The sequence below is a fragment of the Podarcis melisellensis genome, assembly GCF_964234715.1.
Source record: "Podarcis melisellensis genome assembly, chromosome: 5".
Taxonomy (NCBI): domain Eukaryota; kingdom Metazoa; phylum Chordata; class Lepidosauria; order Squamata; family Lacertidae; genus Podarcis; species Podarcis melisellensis.
Window position 1 is genome coordinate 79,283,906 of NC_138537.1, and position 21,946 is coordinate 79,305,851.

General features: G+C 43.5%; 2 protein-coding genes and 1 long non-coding RNA gene across 4 annotated transcripts in view; 1 reads left to right on the forward strand and 2 right to left on the reverse strand.

Moving 5' to 3' along the window:
- Positions 1 to 3,141: 3,141 nt before the first annotated feature.
- Positions 3,142 to 12,112, reverse strand: LOC309371152 (pulmonary surfactant-associated protein D-like). 2 transcript variants are annotated; one of them, XM_081913822.1, is made up of 5 exons: positions 11,957 to 12,112; positions 6,285 to 6,502; positions 5,068 to 5,157; positions 3,787 to 3,870; positions 3,142 to 3,572 (listed from the first exon to the last, which is right to left on the reverse strand). In XM_081913822.1, the coding sequence occupies exons 2-5, from the start codon at positions 6,484 to 6,486 to the stop codon at positions 3,193 to 3,195; spliced, it is 756 nt and encodes a 251-aa protein (XP_081769948.1). In that variant the 5' UTR covers positions 6,487 to 6,502; positions 11,957 to 12,112; the 3' UTR covers positions 3,142 to 3,192. The 2 variants fall into 2 exon arrangements, with proteins under 2 accessions (XP_081769948.1, XP_081769949.1); XM_081913823.1 differs by lacking the exon at positions 5,068 to 5,157.
- Positions 7,564 to 21,946, forward strand: part of LOC309371323 — a 93,546-nt gene continuing 79,163 nt past the window's right edge. The window contains exon 1 of the long non-coding RNA XR_014169049.1: positions 7,564 to 8,530. This is a non-coding gene — a long non-coding RNA (uncharacterized lncRNA). The remainder of the gene's footprint in view (positions 8,531 to 21,946) is intronic.
- Positions 12,348 to 20,061, reverse strand: LOC309371157 (pulmonary surfactant-associated protein D-like). The gene is made up of 5 exons (XM_081913834.1): positions 20,011 to 20,061; positions 18,928 to 19,086; positions 17,825 to 17,932; positions 15,740 to 15,823; positions 12,348 to 14,064 (listed from the first exon to the last, which is right to left on the reverse strand). The coding sequence occupies exons 2-5, from the start codon at positions 19,082 to 19,084 to the stop codon at positions 13,688 to 13,690; spliced, it is 726 nt and encodes a 241-aa protein (XP_081769960.1). The 5' UTR covers positions 19,085 to 19,086; positions 20,011 to 20,061; the 3' UTR covers positions 12,348 to 13,687.

Here is a 21,946-nt window from a genome sequence, read left to right on the forward strand (position 1 = left end):
ACCCGAGGTACCACTGTATTAGTTTATTATTGAACACTCCCCCCCCAAAAAAGTGAACTCCATGGGACTTGAGTGCATATTCTTTTCCTTATTTTCCCTCTTCACCCTGATTTGTATATCAATAGCTCTTGTAAAAGTAACAAACAAGGTGCCTTTGTACAGGTGTGTTTCCTTCCAGAACCAACTGCCATGCCTTATCCTGATCTTAATGCAGTATTCCTTTCTTTAACCATTATTTGATTTTGTAAATTGATAATCTTATCCATGGCTACATTCTGGCTGGAGAATTGTTTATCATTATTTATACCCTGTGATATTGTATCGTTCTGTGTGCCAAACCATGGGGGGGGGGTAATTTTTTTATTTCTGCGGATTCTTCTATGCTAATTGGTTCCTCATTAATGCCCCTTTCCCATATCTTAAAATGAAAATTGATTCTACCATTTTGCTTTTAGGAAATAGAGGAGCCGAGCATGTCCTACTCATGGTTCTCTGGCTCTGTTCCTGGCATAGCTGTCAACTTTTTTTCCTTTTTTGAAGGGAAATCCCCTTATTTTGAATAGGATTCCTCGCAAGAAGAGGGAAAAGTTGACAGCTATGGTACCTGGTAGTTACATGAATTTTCTTTTACACCTGCTAACTGAAAAGACCGGTGTTCTTCAGTGGTTGCAACTTTCTGCTCCAAAGGGAAACAAGAAAGAAAAAGCTGCTTGTTGCTTATTCCTAGCGAAGTTTATGTCAACGTAAATGATATTCCTATCATTGGTTCATAATTATGCTCAGGTGTCTCATAGGCCAGGAAAAGGGAAAATACTGATATTGCTATGCATTATGCTTAAGTTGGATCATTGTGTTTGTCATAAAGTAACAACCCCTCAGATTAAGTGTATGTAGATGATCTGATGGTTTGGTTGATAGTTGCAGATTAATTTCCTTGTGGGTTTAAATGTGTTCCCTACAAACACCAGAATCCCAGTCAGGGCTGTAGCCTGGGGGACATGGGGGGAGCGTAGCCCTGGGCACATGATTCTGAGGCATGTGAAACAGGTGCCCAATGCAGAGATCCCGATTCCGCCTTGCCTGCCACCAGGGGTCTCTGGGCCCTGGAGCCCAGCCTGGCCTTGCCACCACAACTGTGGCCTCCTCACTGAATGGCTGCCTGGCCAGTGTTAGGGTGATGCATCCACCAAGGGCTGTCTTGGCCGGCCGGGCTCCCCCCTTGTGGGCAGGCAAGCGGCACAGTGCAGCCCTGTGAACCCTCATGTCCTAGCAGACAGTGTCAGTAGCAAGGGCTGGGCTGGTGCCTAATATAATGCACATTTGTATGTTATTTTCCACTGACAAGCATTTCTATGGCCTCTTATATCCATTTTTGCACACATTACATGGCCAGAGAATGGCATTGCGAAAGTGCAGGTTTCAATGGGTGGCTTTCTTTCGGATCCTCTCACAGAAGGTAATGTAAAGGTAAAGGGACCCCTGACCATTAGGTCCAGTTGTGGCCGACTCTGGGGTTGTGGCACTCATCTCGCTTTATTGGCCGAGGGAGCCGGCGTATAGCTTCCGGGTCATGTGGCCAGCATGACTAAGCCGCTTCTGGTGAACCAGAGCAGTTCATGGAAACGCCTTTACCTTCCCGCTGGAGTGGTACCTATTTATCCACTTGCACTTTGATGTGCTTTCAAACTGCTAGGTTGGCAGGAGCAGGGACCGAGAAACGGGAGCTCACCCTGTCGCGGGGATTCGAACAGCCGACCTTCTGATCGGCATGTCCTAGGCTCTGTGGTTTAACCCACAGCACCACCCGCGTCTCTCACAGAAGGTAGGTCCTGCTTAAACCTCAGTTAGAATATTATTGCTGCTGAAACAACATTTGAAACTCTGTCTTTGTGCACCCTTCAACCTGATCCCTGGGTGAAGCAGTGCCATATAATCTTGCAACTCTTGCCTTGTCTCAGCCTAGACCTTGCCCCAGCTCCCCAAGTCTTGCTCTGTTTGCCGAAACCTAGACCTCTACCTGTAGCAAGAACCACCCAACAAAATTGCTCAAAACGGAACAATTTGCTTCTTCTGAGTGAAAAAGGATGGTCCCCAAATCATATCAAGAGAGTGGCTGCTCAAGATTGTTTTAAAAGCAACGGAGCTGGGATAGCTCAGTCAGTAGGACACAAGACTCTTATTCTCAGGGTCTTGAGTTTGAGCCCCCTTGGGGGCTGCATTGCAAGGGGCTGGACTGGATGACCCTTGTGGCCCCTTCCATTCTGCAATTCTATGAATAGATAAGGAGGAAGATGTGTGTCAGGTGGTGGAGAGGCATGTAATGATAATGAACTGGGGCAGTAAAAACTGTTTCAGTAATGGTCAAATATGCCATTAGCTAAACACATAGGTAAATGTTGTATCATTATCACTCTAAAACAGTAACTTCAAGATAAAATATAGTATGGAAAGTATAGAAACAGTAATGGAACAGCAAATTATTCCAAATGTAGTGAACCTACGGTCGTACCTTGGTTGTCAAACAGAATCCATTCTGGAAGTCTGTTCGACTTCCGAAAATGTTTGACAACCAAGGAGCGGCTTCCGATTGGCTGCAGGAAGCTCCTGCAGCCAATCGGAAGCTGCGTCAGATGTTTGGGTTCCAAAGAAGGTTCACAAACTGGAACACTCACTTCTGGGTTTGCAGCGTTCGGGAGCGAAAATGTTTGAGTCACAAGGCGTTTGGGATCCAAGGTACGACTGTATTATTAGCTTCTTGGCCTCTATACTATCAGCAATCCTATTACTGTTTGGAATTTGGTACACAATGTGCCTGAAGTTCTCTAGGTGATTCAGTCAATTAAACAGATTTTTGAATGATTTCTGTATATATGAATGAAAAGGTTCTAAAAAGTAGTAAGGAATTTTAAGATAGTATAATTAGTTTAATGTCAAGTTTTGTACAACAGGAAAATAGAAAAGGTAAAAGCATTGGGGGTGGGGTGGGAAATCTTAGGTGTATAAATGTAGGAGTGTATGGTATTGTATTTTGAACTGACATTGTTTTGTAATCTTTGTTTTTTCATAAGACCATATATAATAGTGTTATGTTATCAAGTAAATTCAATAAAAAAATAAAAGCAAAAATAAAAAATAAACAGATTTTTGAATTCTGCTTTAATATATCTATAAACACCCATAAAGACAGTCAGATCAAAATTCGCACATTATTAACCGAGCCACATTGCATGAGATGTCATTCCATTTGCCATCTGGATACAATTCTATGCAGTCCTCTTCCACCCCATTGGGTTCTTTTGGTGCCCAGTTTGAATATTCCATTGTTTCACCATTAAGATGCTTGAAGATGCCTTCTGTCTCCTGGTCATTCATTCCAAAAAATACTTTTCTTCCCATTTTTGCAGAGAGTTTCAGTGCAGCGTTGTTTTCATTTTCATTCCTTGGAGAAGCAACCTGGCCACCAAAATGGTTACACGTCGCTTTTGAAGTCTCATAATCACCGTCATCGCCATTAGTCACAAATAGTTTTCCTCCTACTCTTGTGCTGTTTGAGAAAATGTAACCTAGAATGGCTAACAGACAATACAATCAAAATTAATTTTTTCAAATGTGCTTTCGTCATTAATAGCCCAAATTTAGGACCTGGGCCTGATCCTTACAGCAATTGCTGTACATTTAGTTGCTCAAATGAGTGGTTTGGTTGCGTTAAGGACTGTGTAATGTCAGAGGATGATATTAATGGCAATCCATACATCTTTCATCAAGGGACACAAACAACTAGCTTACCTTTCTGGGTTTTGCTTGCACTCAGCTGCAAAGCCTTCAGCTCTCCTTGTAAATCACTAATTTGAGTTTTGAGCAGTTCAAGTTCTAAAAGGCAAAAGGACAGTATTATTCTTGTTCTGTTTGTGTTAAAGTATAAAAGATTACAAAAGAACAACAAAGGAAGAATCTTCTTCAGAAGTGACAAATCCACCATTGACCTTCTCCCTGCCCCATTCAGTTTCTCATTGTCTTAATTCCAGGAGAGTGTTAGTCTTTGCAGCAAAATCAGCAGTGTCTTGGCAGAACTTAAAGACTAGCAAATATAATGTCGCATACATTTTTGTGGTTCAGAAGAGCTCACCTCATCAGATGCATAAAGATGATATTGTACACAATGAACCATCCATCAAGGAACAAGAAAACTATTTTCAAACTAAAACAAATCAGGTCAGGTCTGGTTCAGAGACTCCACCCACCTCCCTTAGCTAACCATAGTGATGTTGAGGCCAGAATAGAGGTTCCATATCAGACACTTGTTGGGATCTCCTTTTGCGTATGATTGGTGGACTGGTTCACACTTTCCAATAGACCCAGATAAATGACTCAGGAGTGCAGGGAGTCACAACCAGACTCATATGGAAGCATAACTTGTGTAAAGTATTGGCCTCCCTGGAAGGCCACGTATGTGGTCATTATGGTGTATACAATCATAGCAGGCTGAAAAAATGGCACCATACTTCCTTGCTCATAGAATCATAGAACCATAATGTTGGAAGAGACCACAAGAGTCATCTAGTCCAACCCCCTGAAATGCAGGAATCTTTTGTCCAAGGTGGGACTCAGCCCCACAACCCTCAGATTTAAGAGTCTCATGTTCTACAGGCTGACGTATCCCAGCTCATGTGTATGTGTATGAATTGGTAGTGTCACATGGGACTTTATATGAGACTGTTTGCTTCCATCAACTAGAATCTGCTTGAATCAATAAATGAAACATTTTTGTTGTTGATTGAAGTAGCAATTTTAAAGAAATCATGGGAGTACACAACCTCAGTTTAACCAGACTGATTTTGCAGCTGTAATCAATTGGCCATTTTAATTAAGACAGATATCTAAAGCAACTCTAGACTTTAATACACTTATATTTCAATAAAGACATATCCTCTCCCATTGTTTGGAATGTTTTACTTTTCATATGGAACCACAAAGCTTAGATTCTTATTAGCCTTGTGTATAGAACCCAGACAAATTTCAGAAAAATCTCTTGGCTTGTGTGTGTCTGCAGTTGTTCACATCCCTTACCTTTCCCTCCACAGTCACCTTTCTGACCACTTTCCCCTTTAAGGCCAGGAGGCCCGGCTTTTCCTGGGGGTCCCTGCATTCCTCGTAAACCTGCCATTTAATCCAATGGATAAACAGAGAAAGATGAACAAGTGAGCAACATAATGCATGGGCATTCTTGGGTTATAGTTAAACATATGACTACACCAACAAATAGTTATTTGAAAGGATATTCTGTGGGAAACTGGGGGTCTTCATTGTTGCTCAAGTGTGCTCTATGTTACACCTCTTTGGAGGAGAGTGACCAGCAGTCTTTTCTAGTCGTGTTATTGGAGATCCCTTTTGCATGGAGAAGCCACAGCTGGAACGTGGGGCCTCCTCCATGCCAAGTATGTGCTTTGTCACTGAGCTATGATTTCCTCCTAATACTGAGAGAGCAACCAAGATGTTCAAGGGTCTGGTAAAAGGTAAAGGGACCCCTGACCATTAGGTCCAGTCGTGACCAACTCTTGGGTTGCGGGGCTCATCTCGCTTTATTGGTCGAGGGAGCTGGCATGCAGTTTCTGGGTCATGTGGCCAGCATGACTAAGCCGCTTCTGGCGAACCACAGCAGCGCATGGAAATGCCGTTTACCTTCCCGCCGCAGCTGTACCTATTTATCTACTTGCACTTGACGTGCTTTCTCACTGCTAGGTTGGCAGGAGCAGGGACCGAGCAACGGGAGCTCACCCCGTTGCGGGGATTCGAACCGCCGACCTTCTGATCAGCAAGTCCTAGGCTCTGTGGTTTAACCCACAGCGCCACCCGTGTCCCTCAAGGGTCTTGAAACCAAGCCTTATAAGGAACAATTGAGGGGGATGGGTATGTTTAGCTTGGAAAAGAGGAATGAGAGGAGATCAAATATCTAAAGGGCTGTCACATGGAAGATGGAGCAAGCTTGTTTTCTCCTGCTCTGGAGGGTAGGACTTAAACCAATGGCTTCAAGTTACAAGAAAGGAGATTCCGGCTAAACATCAGTAAGAACTTTCTGACAGTAAGAGTTGTTCAACAGTAGAATGGACTCCCGAGGGAGGTTGTGGATTCTCCTTCATTGGATGGTAATCTGTCATAGATACTTTAGTTGACATCTTTGCATTGCAGGGAGTTTAATATATAGCCCTCAAGGTCCTTTCCAACTTTACAGTTCTATGATTGTATGACTGCCATTGGATAGCTCTTGGAAATTCCTTGTGCCGTACCTTGCTCTCCTTTTTCACCTTGAGGACCTTCCTTCCCATCTCTTCCTGGCAGTCCATTGCTCCCAGGGATGCCTGGCAATCCATTGCTTCCATGAATAACCGTGCAGGCTGGCACTTTCTCTTCACAGTTGCATTGCTGCGGATCTGGCATTCTCACCGATGACGCTCCCAGCACAAGAATGCAGAGGACATGGCGTTGCATTTCTCGATGATGAGATCTACAGCAAAGCACAACAGCTTTTGTATAGTTAGTTGAAGGCGACATTTCTGCCTGGGGCCATGCCAGATAGTGCATCTGAACTTACATAAAGCGAGATGAGCGCCTCAACCCCAGAGTCGTTCACGACTGGACCTAATGGTCAGGGGTCCCTTTACCTTTATATGACTGAATCCTCTTCCCTACAGTGAGTTCCACACACACAGCCAAAAAAGGTCCTCAGTAGTCTTCTCTCACACACCAGGAATTTGTGTATAGGAATCTTTTTTTCTCAGGGGCAAATTCTATCACACACTTGCCGTCTAGTTTGGTTTGGTCTGACTCAGATTTTGCCACCTCATAACTGGGCCATTGTTATCCTAAGCTAAAGTGGAAACAAGATCTTACAGCAGTGGTCACAGGTTTCAAGTTCTGCAAGGCAAATACTTAAAACATAGATTAGGACCTTCAGATTTCTCAGGCTTCTTTGCCACAGTTAGGGTCTAACTAGATGGCATGTTATCCAGTGCTTTATTGCTTGTGTGAATGGTTTTTAAAGATAATAAATAGCAAGAGAATGGCAAACCTGACTTCACCTGTGGTATAGGTTTCAATTCGTGCAAAGAGCACATTGCACCCCAAATCAGAGTGAGCACGATTTTTTTTTGGGGGGGGGGAGTAGCAGAAATGTGGCAGCAGGTCCTAGCATGACCTACAATGCTCAAGAGAAATTAGTCCTCTTCAGGCAATTAGTGTCAAATGTGTGCAGGAGAAAGTGGGCCACTGGTCTTCCTCCATTGCTGGAAGACTGCAGTGGTCGAGCCTGCTCTCTCTGTGTAGGCTCCCACATAGTATTGACATACTAGCAAGCCATTCAATGGCCGGGTACACACCATGTATCCAAAGCACAGAACTTGCCCCAAAGACTCATGGGAACTGTAGTTTATTAAGGGTGCTGGGAACTGTAGCTCTTTTAAGGTTAACTAAAGTTTCCAGGATTCTTTGGGTGAAATCATGTGCTTGAAAAGTCCAGTGTGTATGCAGCCAGTGCCTGTTAGCAGGAAGCACTCTCTGATCCCTGCTTGCTCTTTCCATTGCAACAGATTCATTACAGAGGTAGAGATGTACGTGTATAACAAACTAGGTCAGCAGTTGCAAAACCAGTTAATCATCAGTTTCATTCCTGGAACCGGTTTGGAGTGGTTTCCCCCACAAAATCGAAAGTTTGCTAGATGTTCACCATAGGCGAGGGCAATTGACCTGTGACCCTCCAGGAGTTGCTGGACTGCAGTTCCCATGCTCCCTGATCATCGGCTATGCTGTTTGGGGATGATGAGAGCTGGAGTCCAACTACCTGTGGACAGATGCCATGACCTGGCAGGACAACAGGGAGGAGGAAGGGGCTCCTGCTGAGGGGTGTAGCTGGACTGGGACACATTGGGGAAAGCAGGGGATGGGGATGGAGAGGTTGGTGTAAGAAGTACTTACAGGGTGATGGAGGATGACAAGGGGGTGAGGGTCAGTGCACAGGAACCAAAGCAGCAGGACCCATCACCAGAGCCAGAGGGGCCCCTGTCTCCATGAACTCAGCGAGCTCTGAGACATTGGGAACAGTGGGAGATGTGCTCTAGGAGGCCGAGGCAGGCAAGGGCCCACAGCCCAGTTCCCAAGCTGGCCAGGTGGGGCTCGCTAGCTCTGAGAGAATGTGTGTGATTCCTCTGCTGGAGTAGGCTTAGAACAGGTGAGGGTCATATTGCTCATCAAGCCCAGGTGCTGCAATCAGTATGCAAGGCACCAAAGGTAAGCAGACCTGAGGTGCTGTGTCTGCTCAACTGCCCATGTTGAGGGACCTTGACTTGGATGCTCCTGGATTTCTACAGGACTGTGATTTGGGTTTGACTCTGGACTGTACCATGATTGCTGGACTTTAGACTTGGCTACTTGGATGGACCCTGAACCTCATTTCCTGACCTTCAGACTTTGGACTTCACTTGTTTGGATTAACCCTTGGACTTTGAGCTTTGGTCATGGCACAGCGACTTGCCGCCAGGTAGGCCAGGGGTTCAGGACACCCTACAGGTGACTGTCTGCCCCTTTAGTATATGGGGGGCGGGATTTGAGAAGCACCGTTTTTTATTATTTTATCCCTGCACAAGAATAAAAGAAATGGATACCTATGAGGACAACTCTAGCTATGTTACAATCATGGTGACAGAGTCAAGCAGAAATCTTCATAGGTTTGAATTTGAGACCTTAACTGATGGGATTATTAGGCAGGTCACTCTAGTCTCTTTATTGCCCAATGTTTGACGTGACATTTATCCATGTGGGAAAGGTCGGCTAATCTGATGATACATGTGTGTTAAACTGCTCACCCTGTTCCTGTAAATAAGGAAATGGGTTTTTTTAAAGGCCACTGTGAAGTGGGCTGGAGTATGTGCTGGGAAATCAAGAGTTCTGACATCTGCCAACGCCAGCAGCTTAGTTGATTCAGATAAAGTATTTATGTACACGAGAACAGAAGGTGTGTGACCCTTATGGGAAATACATCTAGGGTAGCAAGCCACATTTTGCCAAGTGTTTACCAACGGGGGCTTGTATAATAGCAATGCCCTGTTGTTAGTCCTCAGGATATAGCAACCAGAGGTCATATGGCTTCAATTATGGCATGACACAGCTAATACCAACTGCTGGGCCTATTTATGTGTGAATTTAGCTACCTCAGGCTTTCTCAAACTTGGCCCTTCAGATGTTTTTGGCCTACAATTCCTATGATCCCTAACTAGGAAGACCAGTGGTCAGGGATGATTGGAACTGCAATCTCAAAACATCTGTAGGGCTGAGTCATTTGAACAGGTGAAGTCTCAAACTGTGTAGGGGAGAACAGGCACACAGCCCCCCCGCTACGTCCCAGTTTCTATCAGCATTCCCCCCCCCCCGCAAATTTGGATCTCCAGCTGTTTCTGGGCTACAAATCCCATCATCCCTGACCACTATTCTTGCTAGCTAGGGATGATGGGAGTTGTAGTCTAAAAAACAGCTGGAGACCCAAGTTTGGGAAACACTGGTTTATACTATTAGTAGCAAAATGGCTCCCGTCATGCTAGTTGAGGTGGGGGTGAAGGGAGGGTTTACACACTGTGGCATCCCCAGGGACCTTGTCTGTCCCTGTACAAAGTCACAATGCACTCTGCTGTGGGGTCTGTCAGGGCTGAATCATTCAGACTCAAGTGTGTCAGGCATCCACCTTCCATATTGTATGCCACAGTTCCACAGTTCAAACCATGCTCAATGCGGCTTACCACATTTAAAAAAAATCATAAATCTGCAACATAACAGTAGTCCTAGACAATAAATAAAGTTAAAAAGCACACAGCCAAACTAAACCATTTCCACATAAATCACAAGATCTAAAATAAAGATACAAACAAATTAGCAGCAACAACCCACACCCCAACAAAAACAGTACCCAGCCCAAGCTTCTGCAGCTGGAGTCAGTCCGAACTGCACCTTCCCAGGCCAGGTGGAAAATGCCTACAAGGCAGGGAATAGATCTTCCAGGACTCTCAGCCAAGTTGGTCTCTTCAGGACTTATTCTCATAACAGCAGTGTCCTCCCCATGTGACAATTTATTCTTCGCTATGGCAGGGATGGGAGACCTGAGGCCATCCAGATGTTGTTGGACTTCAACTCCCAGTCAGCATGGCCAATACTCAGGGATGATGAGAGTTGGGAGCTCAACAACGTTTGGATGGCCACCGGTTCCCCATCAAATGCATCCATAGACTCCATTGGGGTTGGGGTTAAACATGCTCACTGCCCTTGTTGACCCCAGATGTTCAGTGCCAGGTTTGTTCCTATCTACATAGTGTAGTGCAGGCATAGGCAAACTCTGCCCTCCAGATGTTCTGGGACTACAACTCCCATCATTCCTAGCTAACAGGACCAGTGGTCAGGGATGATGGGAACTGTAGTCCCCAAACATCTGGAGGGCCGAGTTTGCCTATGCCTGGTGTAGTGCCACCCTTTCATATGAATGGCTCCGTGCTGATCACTGGCCCAAGTCATACCTTTGCCTAAAGTGGAGCCCATCCCAAGGGCCAGCACAGTTACAGATCTTGTTGCACCATTCAGACACCAGTCCCATTTCCCCACTGCGCTTCCCCCACCCTCACCAACCCACCCCAAATTAAGGCTGCTTCCTTCACCCTGCTGAATGCCACTCCTGACACTGATTTTGGCTTCTTGGCCGTGCTGGGTTGTAAGGAAGCGGCTTTTCTAAGAACCGATTGCCAATTGACCCCAATCAGTCAGTGTTAATCCTGACTTGTTTGCTCTCTATGTGTATAATGCATTTGCAGAGCTGAAGCCAAGATGCTCAACTTCATTTTCCCACCCTCACTCTCATCCATCCAGCAGAGTTATTTATTTCTCGAAACATGATTGCTTTGTTCCTTGTTATTCCTTTATACCCATGCCAGGTATTGATGCAGACTTCCAGTGTCAAGTTTCAAAATCCTGCTGTAGCTTATTTTGTTGCCTGTTTGGGTGCATAACTCAGGAGTAGGGGTAATAAGCTTGGTCAAGCTGGATTTTATAGGAGTGAAATAAAATGAAAACATGTCAGATTTAATCCTTGGGGGTATTGGTAGTTTCGGCAAGTTCAAACTTAGATAACATGATATATCAGTCTGTATAAATAGCAGCGTATCTATACGAAAAGAAGTGTCCCGTATGTATTTAACTGTTTAAGAAAATTAGTAAGTGACCACTCACACCACCAGATAGCAAAATAAATAACTATTAGCCAATAGTTGGCAGATACTGCGCCCCCCCCCATAATACAATCTATCTTGGACCTGGTCCTCACCAACTGATTGACACAGCGGAAGTACTGGGAGCCACGGGAGGAAGTTTATATTGTCCTCTTGAGTTTTAGAATACAGAGACAAGGGAAGGTTGAGTGCGGTTGGACATGCAATCACAAATGACTTGAGGAAGGACATCCCAGTGGTGGGTACTACCACTGAGAAGACCCTTTTGTCACCATGTCACTAGTTCATCATGTCTGCTGGTCATGAAATGACCACTAGGGTCTCTTTGGAAGACCTTAAAGATTGGCTTGTTCTGCACCAGGGAAGGTAAGTTGTTGTAGTACATGGGGTTCCTAGGTAGTTTCCCAAACTGGTGTTGATCAAACTCAGACTTGCTTAGCTGCATCATGTTCCCTCAGGCCATGCCCTGGGCTCAAAGTCTATGGCATGGCTGAAGGCCCCACTATTCATTCACCAGGGAATACGGCCAACCTTGAAATACGAAACTCTTCTTTCCCTGCGATCCCTCTTTTAACTCTGCCAAAAGTGATTAAGATTTTGGCACAGCAGCAACACAGCAGATTAACAGGGTATTAACATTGCAGGTTAGTTTGTGAAAAGTCATGATTTATACAGCAGTGAAGGAAAAATTACTAGCTTACCTTCTGCAGATCCACTCCAAGTATGACCTAGCAAAATCTGATTATAGTACCTCCCAGCCCCATATCACTTAAAAGTGGTTTACGGCCTGTTGGATCCACCCACTCTCTACCTTCGTGTGGGAATTGCATCTCATGACCCTTCCCCCATGTACAAAATATGTAGCAATGGCTCTCAGGTGAAGAAAAGGCCAGATGAAGCAAGAACTATCTGGAGAAACTGCCAATATATCACTGAAGTTGCTATTTGTCAAAGCAAATATTCCCCCCCTCGTTTTTAAAGCACAGCATTACACAACAGTGTTGCAACATAATATGGCTTTGGCTGCTACTAAAAAGACAAATTTCACTTGAGGGAAAGTTGGATTCAGAACTAAATCAAGCAAACCACAGGTATTTCTGTATACCTTTTATTTTAATCTTGCACACTCTTTTGTTAACTCATACAGGGAAATCCGGTTGGGAAAGATGGGACTCCACAGCGCCATCTGGTGTCACAGTGTTATATCGCATATAAAACGCATATAAAACGCTTTTTACCAATCTAGCTGAGTCCTTAGTTTGCAAGGTTTATTCTGCACCCACTACTTCTATTTTGGTAGAATTTGAGCACGAAGTTGGCAAACGTCCTTTCCCTGCGTCTGAAGTAGTAAAATAGTTACCACTTCATGGGGTCATTTTTTAAAAAAATCCTCCATCCTTTCTTTTAAAAAATCCATACAAGTAGAAAACGAGAACATTAGGGAGAAGGGAAAATGGGTGGTACCTGCTCAGCAGTTTTTGCAATATTGTAAGACCCATTTGTGAGGATGTATAGATGCATTTTTGCCAACTGGTAGTCTCAAGTGCCCCTATTTTCCAGGGACAGTCCCAGATTTACAGAAGCTGTCCCGGTTTCTGATTTGATCCCAGAATGTCCTGCTTCTCCTTAGGACTTCCTTATTTTCATTGGAATAATGTTGAAAGGTATGTAGCCTTTGAAGGTGTCGGGGAAGGATTTCTGTAACAGTGAACACAGTGACACCAGCTCCCCCAGTGTCAGGTTTTCTGCTACTGCCTGTGTGGCTATTTGTGCCACATATTTAAAGTAACAAAAATAAAATAAGAAGCAGAGGTGCGCAGCTCTGTGCGTGCAGGACGCTGTATTGTACACACCTGCATAAGTGCACGTTTGAAATATCCCTGGGGGAAATGCAAAAGAAAAATGTTGTTCCATAACAACTGGGACAATAATGGGGGGGGGGGGAGGGGGGGAGTTGGTGAAGTATCTGAGATTTCAGAAAGTGAAAGGCCAGGAAATGGTGGAAATCAATGCCAAAGATGGAGGAGGGACAGAAAGATTTCCCAACTGATTCTGCAGGTGAAGTCACTCACAGTGTTCAGATGTCAAAAATCAGGTTAGGGAAAAACAATACTGGAATAAACAAGTGGAAATCGCAGATGGAATGAGCAAGTGGGTTTGCTATTGCGTTGTGTGGCTTCAGAGTGAGCAAGATGGTACCGTAATGAGCAAACAGGCTATTGTGTGTTGTGTCTCTTGAAATGGATGCCTGAGTTGCGTAAAAAGAGGACTGGCAAAATGCAGACAGAGTGGAGGAGATGGGTTCTTGCTTTGTACAGGAACTGGGGGCAAGTGGATAGTCCCCATTCTCTAACAGGGTTCGCATTGGATATTCCCAAATACGATCGGAAATGTTGCATATCTTGTGACTGGGCAGAAGTTGGCAGCCAAGATTAAAACTCGCACACTATTAACCGTCTTTCTGTGCAGGACTTGTCATTCCACTTGCCATCCTGAAATATTTCAATGCAGTCCTCCTTCCCGCCAGCATTGTTTGGCTCTTCGCTTGCCCAGTTGGTGTAATTGACTTCATTGCCATCCAGGTGAGCAAACGTGCCTTCTGACTGCAAGTCGTTCATTCCCAGATAAGCTGCCTTGTTGTGACGAGCAACTATTTGCTGGATGGCTGCATTCTCCGCAGAATACCTCGGAGAGGCAAGCAGACCACCGGCCTGGAAGCAGGTCGCTTTGGCTGCCTCAAAGCTGCCTTGGGAGCCGTCGGTTTTGAATAGCTTCTCACCAACACTTCGGCCATTTGGGAATAAATGAGCTAGAGGAATAGAGAATCAGTTACAGCTGCGTTAAGTTTTGGCTTCGTTGAATGGTACTTGATTAGTTATTCCTCCTTGTTGTGCAAGGCAGTCTGGGAAGGTTGTACAAACGGAAGCTGTAGGATGGGCTCTAGGATGGGTTCTAGGTTGAGCAAAAGATTCTATGATACCTGATCCTTTTAAGAGGATATAGCAGGGACTGAACTGGTGGTCTTCTGCAATGAGAAGGTATGGTCTGATCCCTTTACTGGAAAAGGATTAAACACATCCTTCTTCCACACCAACTTGCATCTTGCAAGTTGAAAGAATCACAGAACTTGATGGAAAATGTATTTTGAGCTTACATTTTAGCTAGCTAATGGGTGGCACTCTCTACCACTTTTGTTGATTCATGCTGATGCTTAGTTTATTAATATGAAGTTTGGGTAGTGTCTTTCAGTTTGAACCTTACGAGTTCACATTGATATTTGAGTAATCTTTAGTGTAGGGACTTATCAGAGTGCACTGTCTCTCTGCTGGTTTGAAATGCCCTTAGGAAATGTAAACCACTGTTGTTAGAACAGCTGCTAAACCTGCTGTGACTTTAACTATATAATTATGTACAAATATGAATGGGAATCAGGTTTGTCGTAAATCATACAATTAATGCTTTGGTCATATGAAGCTTAGCAGTTCTTCCCATGTCTAAGCCCCATGTCCATAGCCAGAATCAGGTTTAACTCAAAGCTAGCAAATCAGAACTAATGACCTTATTAGCAATGTAAAGCCAACACAGTTACCATTTTAGACAGTAGGGGCCCTCCCTCAGTTGGCAGTTCAACTTTCAAATAAAGTAAAGTAACACCACAGTGAAGAATTTGTTAGCAGCTGTGTGTTTGTTGTGGCATGATAGACAGTGCATTCAACTGCCCAAACCCACCTTCAGGGCTGTTTTAGATACAGTCAGTAGCAGGGCCGGATTTAGGTTTGATGAGGCCCTAAGCTATTGAAGGTAATGGGACCCTTTATATGTCCAGCTGTCCTTTAACAACAACAAATTGTCACTTTTTTGTGTTGAATATATGTTTTATTATTATTATTATTATTATTATTATTATTATTATTATTATTATTATTATATTCCCCAGCCACTCTGGGCGGCTCCCAACGAAGACCAAAAATACACTAAAAGTGTAATTTATGGACCTAATAGGTATCTAAAGCCATTTGCACATAACAAAATATGTATTTTATCAAAGTAATTGTTGAACTGAAATACAATTAAGAAGTTTATCTTACATTTTTGAAATGTACATCCAGTTTTTCCCCCTTTAATTTTTTGGGGGACCCCCAAGAGAGTGGGGCCCTAAGCTATAGCTTAGGATCAGCTGTGCTTCCTTCCTAACAAACTAATCTATACAGAAGGCGATTGTTTTGCCCTTTTGGTTGAGGAACCTTCAGACATGCAACCCTGCCCTTGCCACTTGAAGTGGTACAGTCCTGAGAAAGCTTACAATCTGTTGATTTTATAAATTATCTCTCAGAGCTTTAACTCCAAGAGCAAGAGCAGCTGGATATAGGCTGCATCATCATACTAAAATCAACATGCATCATGCTGTGATGCATAACTTCATGCATTTCACAGAAAATGATATCTGATATCCACATTCTCGCCAGTCCACTCCATTTTCTCACCATTTTGGTTCCTGAGCATAGCGTTTCTCAGAGCCCCCACTTGTTCTTTCAAACGGGCCACTTCAGATTCCAGCTGCTGGAGTTCTAAATGATGTAACAATAAAGACAAAATTCTTAATATTGTGATGTAAAGCGTATACTGAGAAAAGCATGACAACAAGAGGAACCACCTCTGTGATAAGCCACAAGTGCAACGTCAAAAACCTCTGGATTCTCCGCCTCTGCTTCTCAGTTTTTGAAAAAGTACTTTAATAAACACAGCAAGTAATGCAGTTCAGAAGACAAAGCTGCTGGTTTAAAAACAAGTCGATGATCCCAGTTGTCTAACAAAACTATTTTTGCCTAGATTCAGCAGGGCAGGAGAAGAAATTGTTTGGTTCACATTTTCATGCAAGCCTACCTGATTAACATCTCCAAAAACCATACACTAACCAAAACTGGAATCCTATCAGCTGTCCCAGAGCTGGTGATTGAAGCCACCTCCATTTACCTTTATCCACTAAATAGTTTGTTCTCAGCAAGATTCTGGTTTCTCTTTATACTATTTCTTTAGTAAACTTTTCCAAAAACATAAATTGGAGATAGATCAAAATTGAAGCAAAATGGGTACAATGGGTGAGTATTATCAGGCTTAAGTCAGCTCAATAAATAGATTCCAGTTTGTTTGTTTGTTCTTAAAAAGGACTATGCAAATGCAATCCCGGCTGCTCTGTGCAAATGCTGCAAATCACCACCATCACCTATTAGGAACTTGGACCCACATATCTTGTTTGAGATGTGATTGTTCTCACCCTGATTGGGGCGCAGGTAAAAGATTTTGCCAATGTGGTTTCTCTAACAGCACTCTTAGCAGATCATGATGGAAACATGATACTATATCAGGCATAGGCAAACTCGGCCCTCCAGATGTTTTGGGACTACAACTCCCATCATCCCTAGCTAACAGGACCAGTGGTCAGGGATGATGGGAATTGTAGTCTCAAAACAACTGGAGGGCCACGGTTGCCTATGCCTGTACTATATCCACCAAGTACGCTGTTATAGAAATTACATAGGTGGAGGCATTTAGGCAGACTTCCTAATAGGTGTAGGACGAACTGCATCAGCAACTGAGTACCTATAGAGAGGGGAGTCTTAAACTACTGACATTATTGTTATATAATGAACAAAAAAAGCCAACCATTATTCCAAACTGACTGGCATAAAGCCTATTGTGGGCATTTCTTGGTGATACCTGGGGAAATACAATGTGGTCAAGTCTTGGAACCCATGACCATAGGAATGCTCCTTTTATAGGTTTACAAAATGTATACACTTATAATTTTTTGAAACTGAAACAACCAGATGACCCTGGTCTACCTAAGTCTTTGTACTGACAATCATCTTCTTTCAGTGATGGATGCTCTCTGTGGTGCAGTGGGTCAGTGCGTCTGGCTGTTTACTGGGAAGGTTGGTGGTTCGAGCCCACTCAGGGATTGCTGTGGGCAGGATCCCTGTATTGCAGGGGGTTGGACTAGATGACCCTTGGGGTCCCTTCCAACTCTACAATTCTATTATGAGTTTATCAGATCAGGTTTTCCAGAGTCAGGTTTTTTGAAGAGTCATCAGGAAGTGGCATTTCCCCTTTTGGGTTGTTTTTGTTCTTTGGTCATTTGCTACTAGTTGGTTTAAATACGCCCTCTTGTGGTATAATAGAGACATAACCAAAATAAATGTGCAGTTAGTTTAGAAGTGATGGATTTTCTCATCAGTTGTTACAGGGAAATGTCGCCACAAGGTGAGATCTTTCTCTGTAATTATTTGTCAGAATAAACGTGCTCCCTCACAGTGCAGATACAGCCACAGAAAAGGCAATGTTTGTTTGCTTTAGGTGAAATTATATCTTGATTTCAGGTGGCTGTAACTTTACTACTAACTGGGTGAAGGAAAGTGAAACCATGGAGATGATGCCTTGTACTTTGCAAATACTCTTATGTGAAAGCAGGTTGCATTCAGCGGTTGTCTCCTCAGTGCCCAGTATGACTTGTCCACCAGAGAAGAAAGATGTCAGATTAGCAGGTAGCTAATCTATCACTAGGCTCCTACCTCTTGCTCCGTGGTCTCCCTTTGGCCCTCTTTCACCTACTAGACCCCGATCTCCTTTATCGCCTTGAGGCCCAGCTTTTCCTGGAGGTCCCTGAATTCCTTGAGGTCCTAGAAATCAAGGGATTAAATGAACAGGAAGAAACACGAGGAATAACAGGAAGGAAGGAAGAAATACGAATCCATGGTCAAGTTCTACAAGAACATCCGTTGCATGGACAAACATTTAGATCCCGATCAAACCTTGAGCGGCCGGCCCAATTCTGGTGGTGATGCGCTCATACTTCAGCATCAAATACAGAAATACTTGTTTTGAAAAGTTCTGGCTAATGGCTTATTTTACACTGAGCCATGACTCAGATTGCCTTATTGTAAGAACTGGCAGCTGTATCCCATCCCATCATGGCTACCATTGGTCCCCTAGTTACCAAACCAAAGCCAAGAGGGGTATCCCCCAAAAGTGACAATTAGGATAGTGTCAGGGGCGGCAGAAATGACAGTGGTCCAGTTTGGAGACACACACACAGTGGTAGCATCCCAATGCTGGTCACTTCGCTCCCTCCTCAGAATGTTTCCCAGTTGTGGCTCCAATTCTAAGGTGAAGTGAGAGAGTACAAACGCAGGCAGACAATGATCTGGAATTTAAAATGGTCAACAGCGCTACAGAGCTCCACCAGGCGATGGGTCTTTTAAAGCAGTGCTGCCTGGTTGGGCAGGGCTGGGGCCAATTTCTGGATGGCCAGCAAGTTTCTGCCCTGGCGATTCAGCCGCTGGCTGGGCTGCCACGGTCTTCAATGGGTATCTGCCCCCATCCCCAGGGCATAGGGAATTCCCTGCAATGGCTGGTCAGTGTGTGCAGTAAAGAGGCTGGAGCGCAAGGGGCCACAAACGTCGCCCCCAAGAAGGCGATGAGCAGCCCTTGCTGACCAAGGTCCTTACTACACAACAGTCATCTTTTTAGGATTGAAGTTGTTGAGGGTTTTTTAGGATTTTACCCCAGGAAATAAACTGCCACAGGGGCTGGATTAAACCGGGTTTAGACCCCCAAAACAGACTTTGGACATGCCTGCACTAAGCCCATCCCTGACAAGTCTTTGTAACTGTACCTTGATCACCCTTCTCTCCTGCTGGACCCGGCAATCCATTGCTCCCAGGCATTCCAAGAATGAAAGGGCACGTGTTGTCCTTGCCTGCAGTGGGGATTGTGCTTTGTGAGAATGCCGCCGGCAAGATAAGGAAGCCAAAAGTCCAAAGGAATCCCATGCCTAGAAAGTTGATTTTAGAAGAATGCATGTATAGCCTTTTCAGCATGATCTATTGCCATTTTTACAGAGAACAATTCTAAAGTGATCCTAGTAAAACAGTTGTGTGAAATAATGATTTTGTTAGTCTTGAATGGAAAAAAATGTTATATGTAAGATATAATTTCAGGTACATTTGAGTCGATTGGCAAATGCACATAAAGAGTAGTACCTGAGCCTATTTGAATAAAGGCTCAGGAAACGTGTATCAATAGCACCAACAGGAGGTTTTGTACACTGAATGCTCAACATGGCATAGCCTCCCTGTAAGTTTTGCACACATGATGCACAACATGGAAAGTTTCAACTAGGGATGGCCAATTCTGCATGCGTTCATTCATAAATCTGTTCCATCCCATTTCTACTTTAAGATGTGACTTTCTAAAAAAGAGATCTGCACACACACAAAAAAAACCATTTTAAAATACTTCCTTCATCTCAACATATGGATTTGTAGTTGCATTTTATGCTAAAATACATGTTTTATAATCCATTGTGGTAAAAAATTTAAGCAAAACTTATTATAAGAAATAAGTAATATTCCAAAATAATAATTATATCACAAATGCATCTGAACTATATAACCGTGCACAATAACAGCAAATCTCAAGGGGGGGGCTAAATGGGGCTTTAACCCTTTGCCCCCAAATAACGTTACCAGTTTGGATCCTCTCACAGCTGTCATTTGTATTGAAAGGAAAGCCTATATTGGTGCGAACAGGAGCTTTTCTAGTGTAAACAGCAAGCACAAACCTCTGATTTGGATGGGAACCATAGCGGGCCTCTCTAAAAGGCTAAAGCCCCCCTAACCAGCTTGTGATCTGAAACCTTCCCTGAAATTATTTGGTTTAGGAAGCCATTTACATTTGTGAATAGTGTTTCACCTACCTACGTTCTGATTTGCAGCAGTCTGAAACAGTTTAAGACAGAAACCCCCTTGCTCTGCCTGCTGAGATTCTAAAGCAGCCCTTCTCAAACCTGGGTTGCCAGGTGTTCTGGAAGTATAACTCCCATCCTCTCTGACCACTGGCCATGCCAACAAGAAATGATGGGAGTTGTAGTCCAACAACATCTAGGACCAACCCAAAGCTGAGAAGGGCTGTCCTAGAGGTTGGCCCAATACCTATAACTTAAGGTGCTGTGGACTGAACCTGTACTTATAACCTAATGTGCTTATATACATAATTGGCTTTAAAATGTCATAGGGAAAATGACAATTGGGGGATCTTGAGGTGGGATGATGAAACGAATTGTGGTCAGAAAAACCTCAGCCTTCTCTGAAAATGAAATTGGAAAATGAAAATAACAAGATATATAAATGATGAGGGAGTGCTTTGGTTCAAAACCGTATTAAAAAGATGTCATAGGTTCTGTTAACAGGGAAGATGGAGCAACAGCTGCCAGGAAGAACACTGCAAGATTTCTTCTCAGGCAAGTCATAGAAAACCCATCTTCAAATGAATTTATTATTTTTTTTTGAAGAGGCACCCCTCCTGTGTGAGAGTTTTCTCAGGATAGCTTTAGTGGTCATAGTTTTTATAAGTGCTTGTATTAATCATCCTTGACGTTTAAAAGGTCTTGAAAAATATCTAACCAATTAACCAACTAAGGCTGTACTCCTATACCAGTTACTTGGGAACAAACCCAATTGAAATGAATGAGGCTGAATTCTGAGTAGACCCACATAGGGTTGCAGTGTAAATGTTGCAACACATGCAAATAATTTATGTAAAGTATTTTAAATCCCGCCTTTCATCCATATGGACACAAGGACATGGAACACCAAGGAAAACAAATGTATAGTAGCACTAGAATTTTCAAGCAGATTAAGGCTGCTGAAAACATTTCACAGCAGAGCAGGTTAAACAATCAAGACTACAACCCTTGCAAATACAGTGGTACCTCGGGTTAAGTACTTAATTCATTCTGGAGGTCCATTCTTAACCTGAAACTGTTCTTAACCTGAAGCACCACTTTAGCTAATGGGGCCTCCTGCTGCCGATTTCTGTTCTTATCCTGAAGCAAAGTTCTTAACCTGAAGCACCATTTCTGGGTTAACGGAGTGTGTAACCTGAAGCATATGTAACCTGAAGCATATGTAACCCAAGGTACCACTGTATATCTTATTTATCTATTTATCTATCACACACAAAGAGCGATTGTATTTTCATGTGGCATAGATATCTACTTCCTCCATGTGCTTTGTGTATTTCCAATCTTTTTGTGGCTGGAATCTGGCTGAAGCAAAATTACATGGGAGTTCTTTTAAAATGAAGAATGTGCGCAAATCTCTCTGTACAGGCACAGAAAAGGTTCCTGTTTTCAGGATCACACTTACCTTCTTCAAGTCCAAATTTTGTTTCAATATTGAAAGCACCCCAGCGTCCTCTGTGTTTATCTCTCAAGTGAGAATATTCTCTCTCTCTTTTCTTCTTCCACCCACTGTGTTTTATCAGTTGAAATTCCATGGAGCAAAGTTCAAGTTCCCACCCACTCCAGACAACAACAGTCTGGAGCTTCTACAATGTAAGATAGGATGGGTTGTGGGTCATCCCTCCCAAGTTGTTGACCTTTGAGAATACATTTTGCAGCGGCGTTTTGTTAAAACACACACATACAATTCACATATCATTCCATAAATCAATAAGATGATTGCAGTAGTGTAGTGTAGCCTAGTGTAGACTTTGGGGGGGGGGGGACACCCACCTCAGTATTGAAAAAGAGACAAGTTCATAGATGAGCTGAACAAAGGCAGCAAGTGTGGAGGTGGGCTGGATCACATACAGTAGTACCTCAGGTTAAGTATTTAATTCATTCTGGAGGT

Bases quoted from the DNA above. Each gene is read 5' to 3' on its own strand.
- LOC309371157 (XM_081913834.1), bottom strand. From the start codon at position 19,084: ATGGGATTCCTTTGGACTTTTGGCTTCCTTATCTTGCCGGCGGCATTC. The intron at 17,933-18,927 runs GTACAGTTACAA...CTTGATTTCTAG, and splicing joins AGGAGAGAAGGGTGATCAAG to GACCTCAAGGAATTCAGGGA. The intron at 15,824-17,824 runs GTAGGAGCCTAG...TACATCATTTAG, and splicing joins GGGAGACCACGGAGCAAGAG to AACTCCAGCAGCTGGAATCT.
- LOC309371152 (XM_081913822.1), bottom strand. From the start codon at position 6,486: ATGCAACGCCATGTCCTCTGCATTCTTGTGCTGGGAGCGTCATCGGTG. The intron at 3,871-5,067 runs GTAAGGGATGTG...TTTGCCTTTTAG, and splicing joins AGGTGACTGTGGAGGGAAAG to AACTTGAACTGCTCAAAACT. The intron at 3,573-3,786 runs GTAAGCTAGTTG...ATTGTCTGTTAG, and splicing joins TGCAAGCAAAACCCAGAAAG to CCATTCTAGGTTACATTTTC.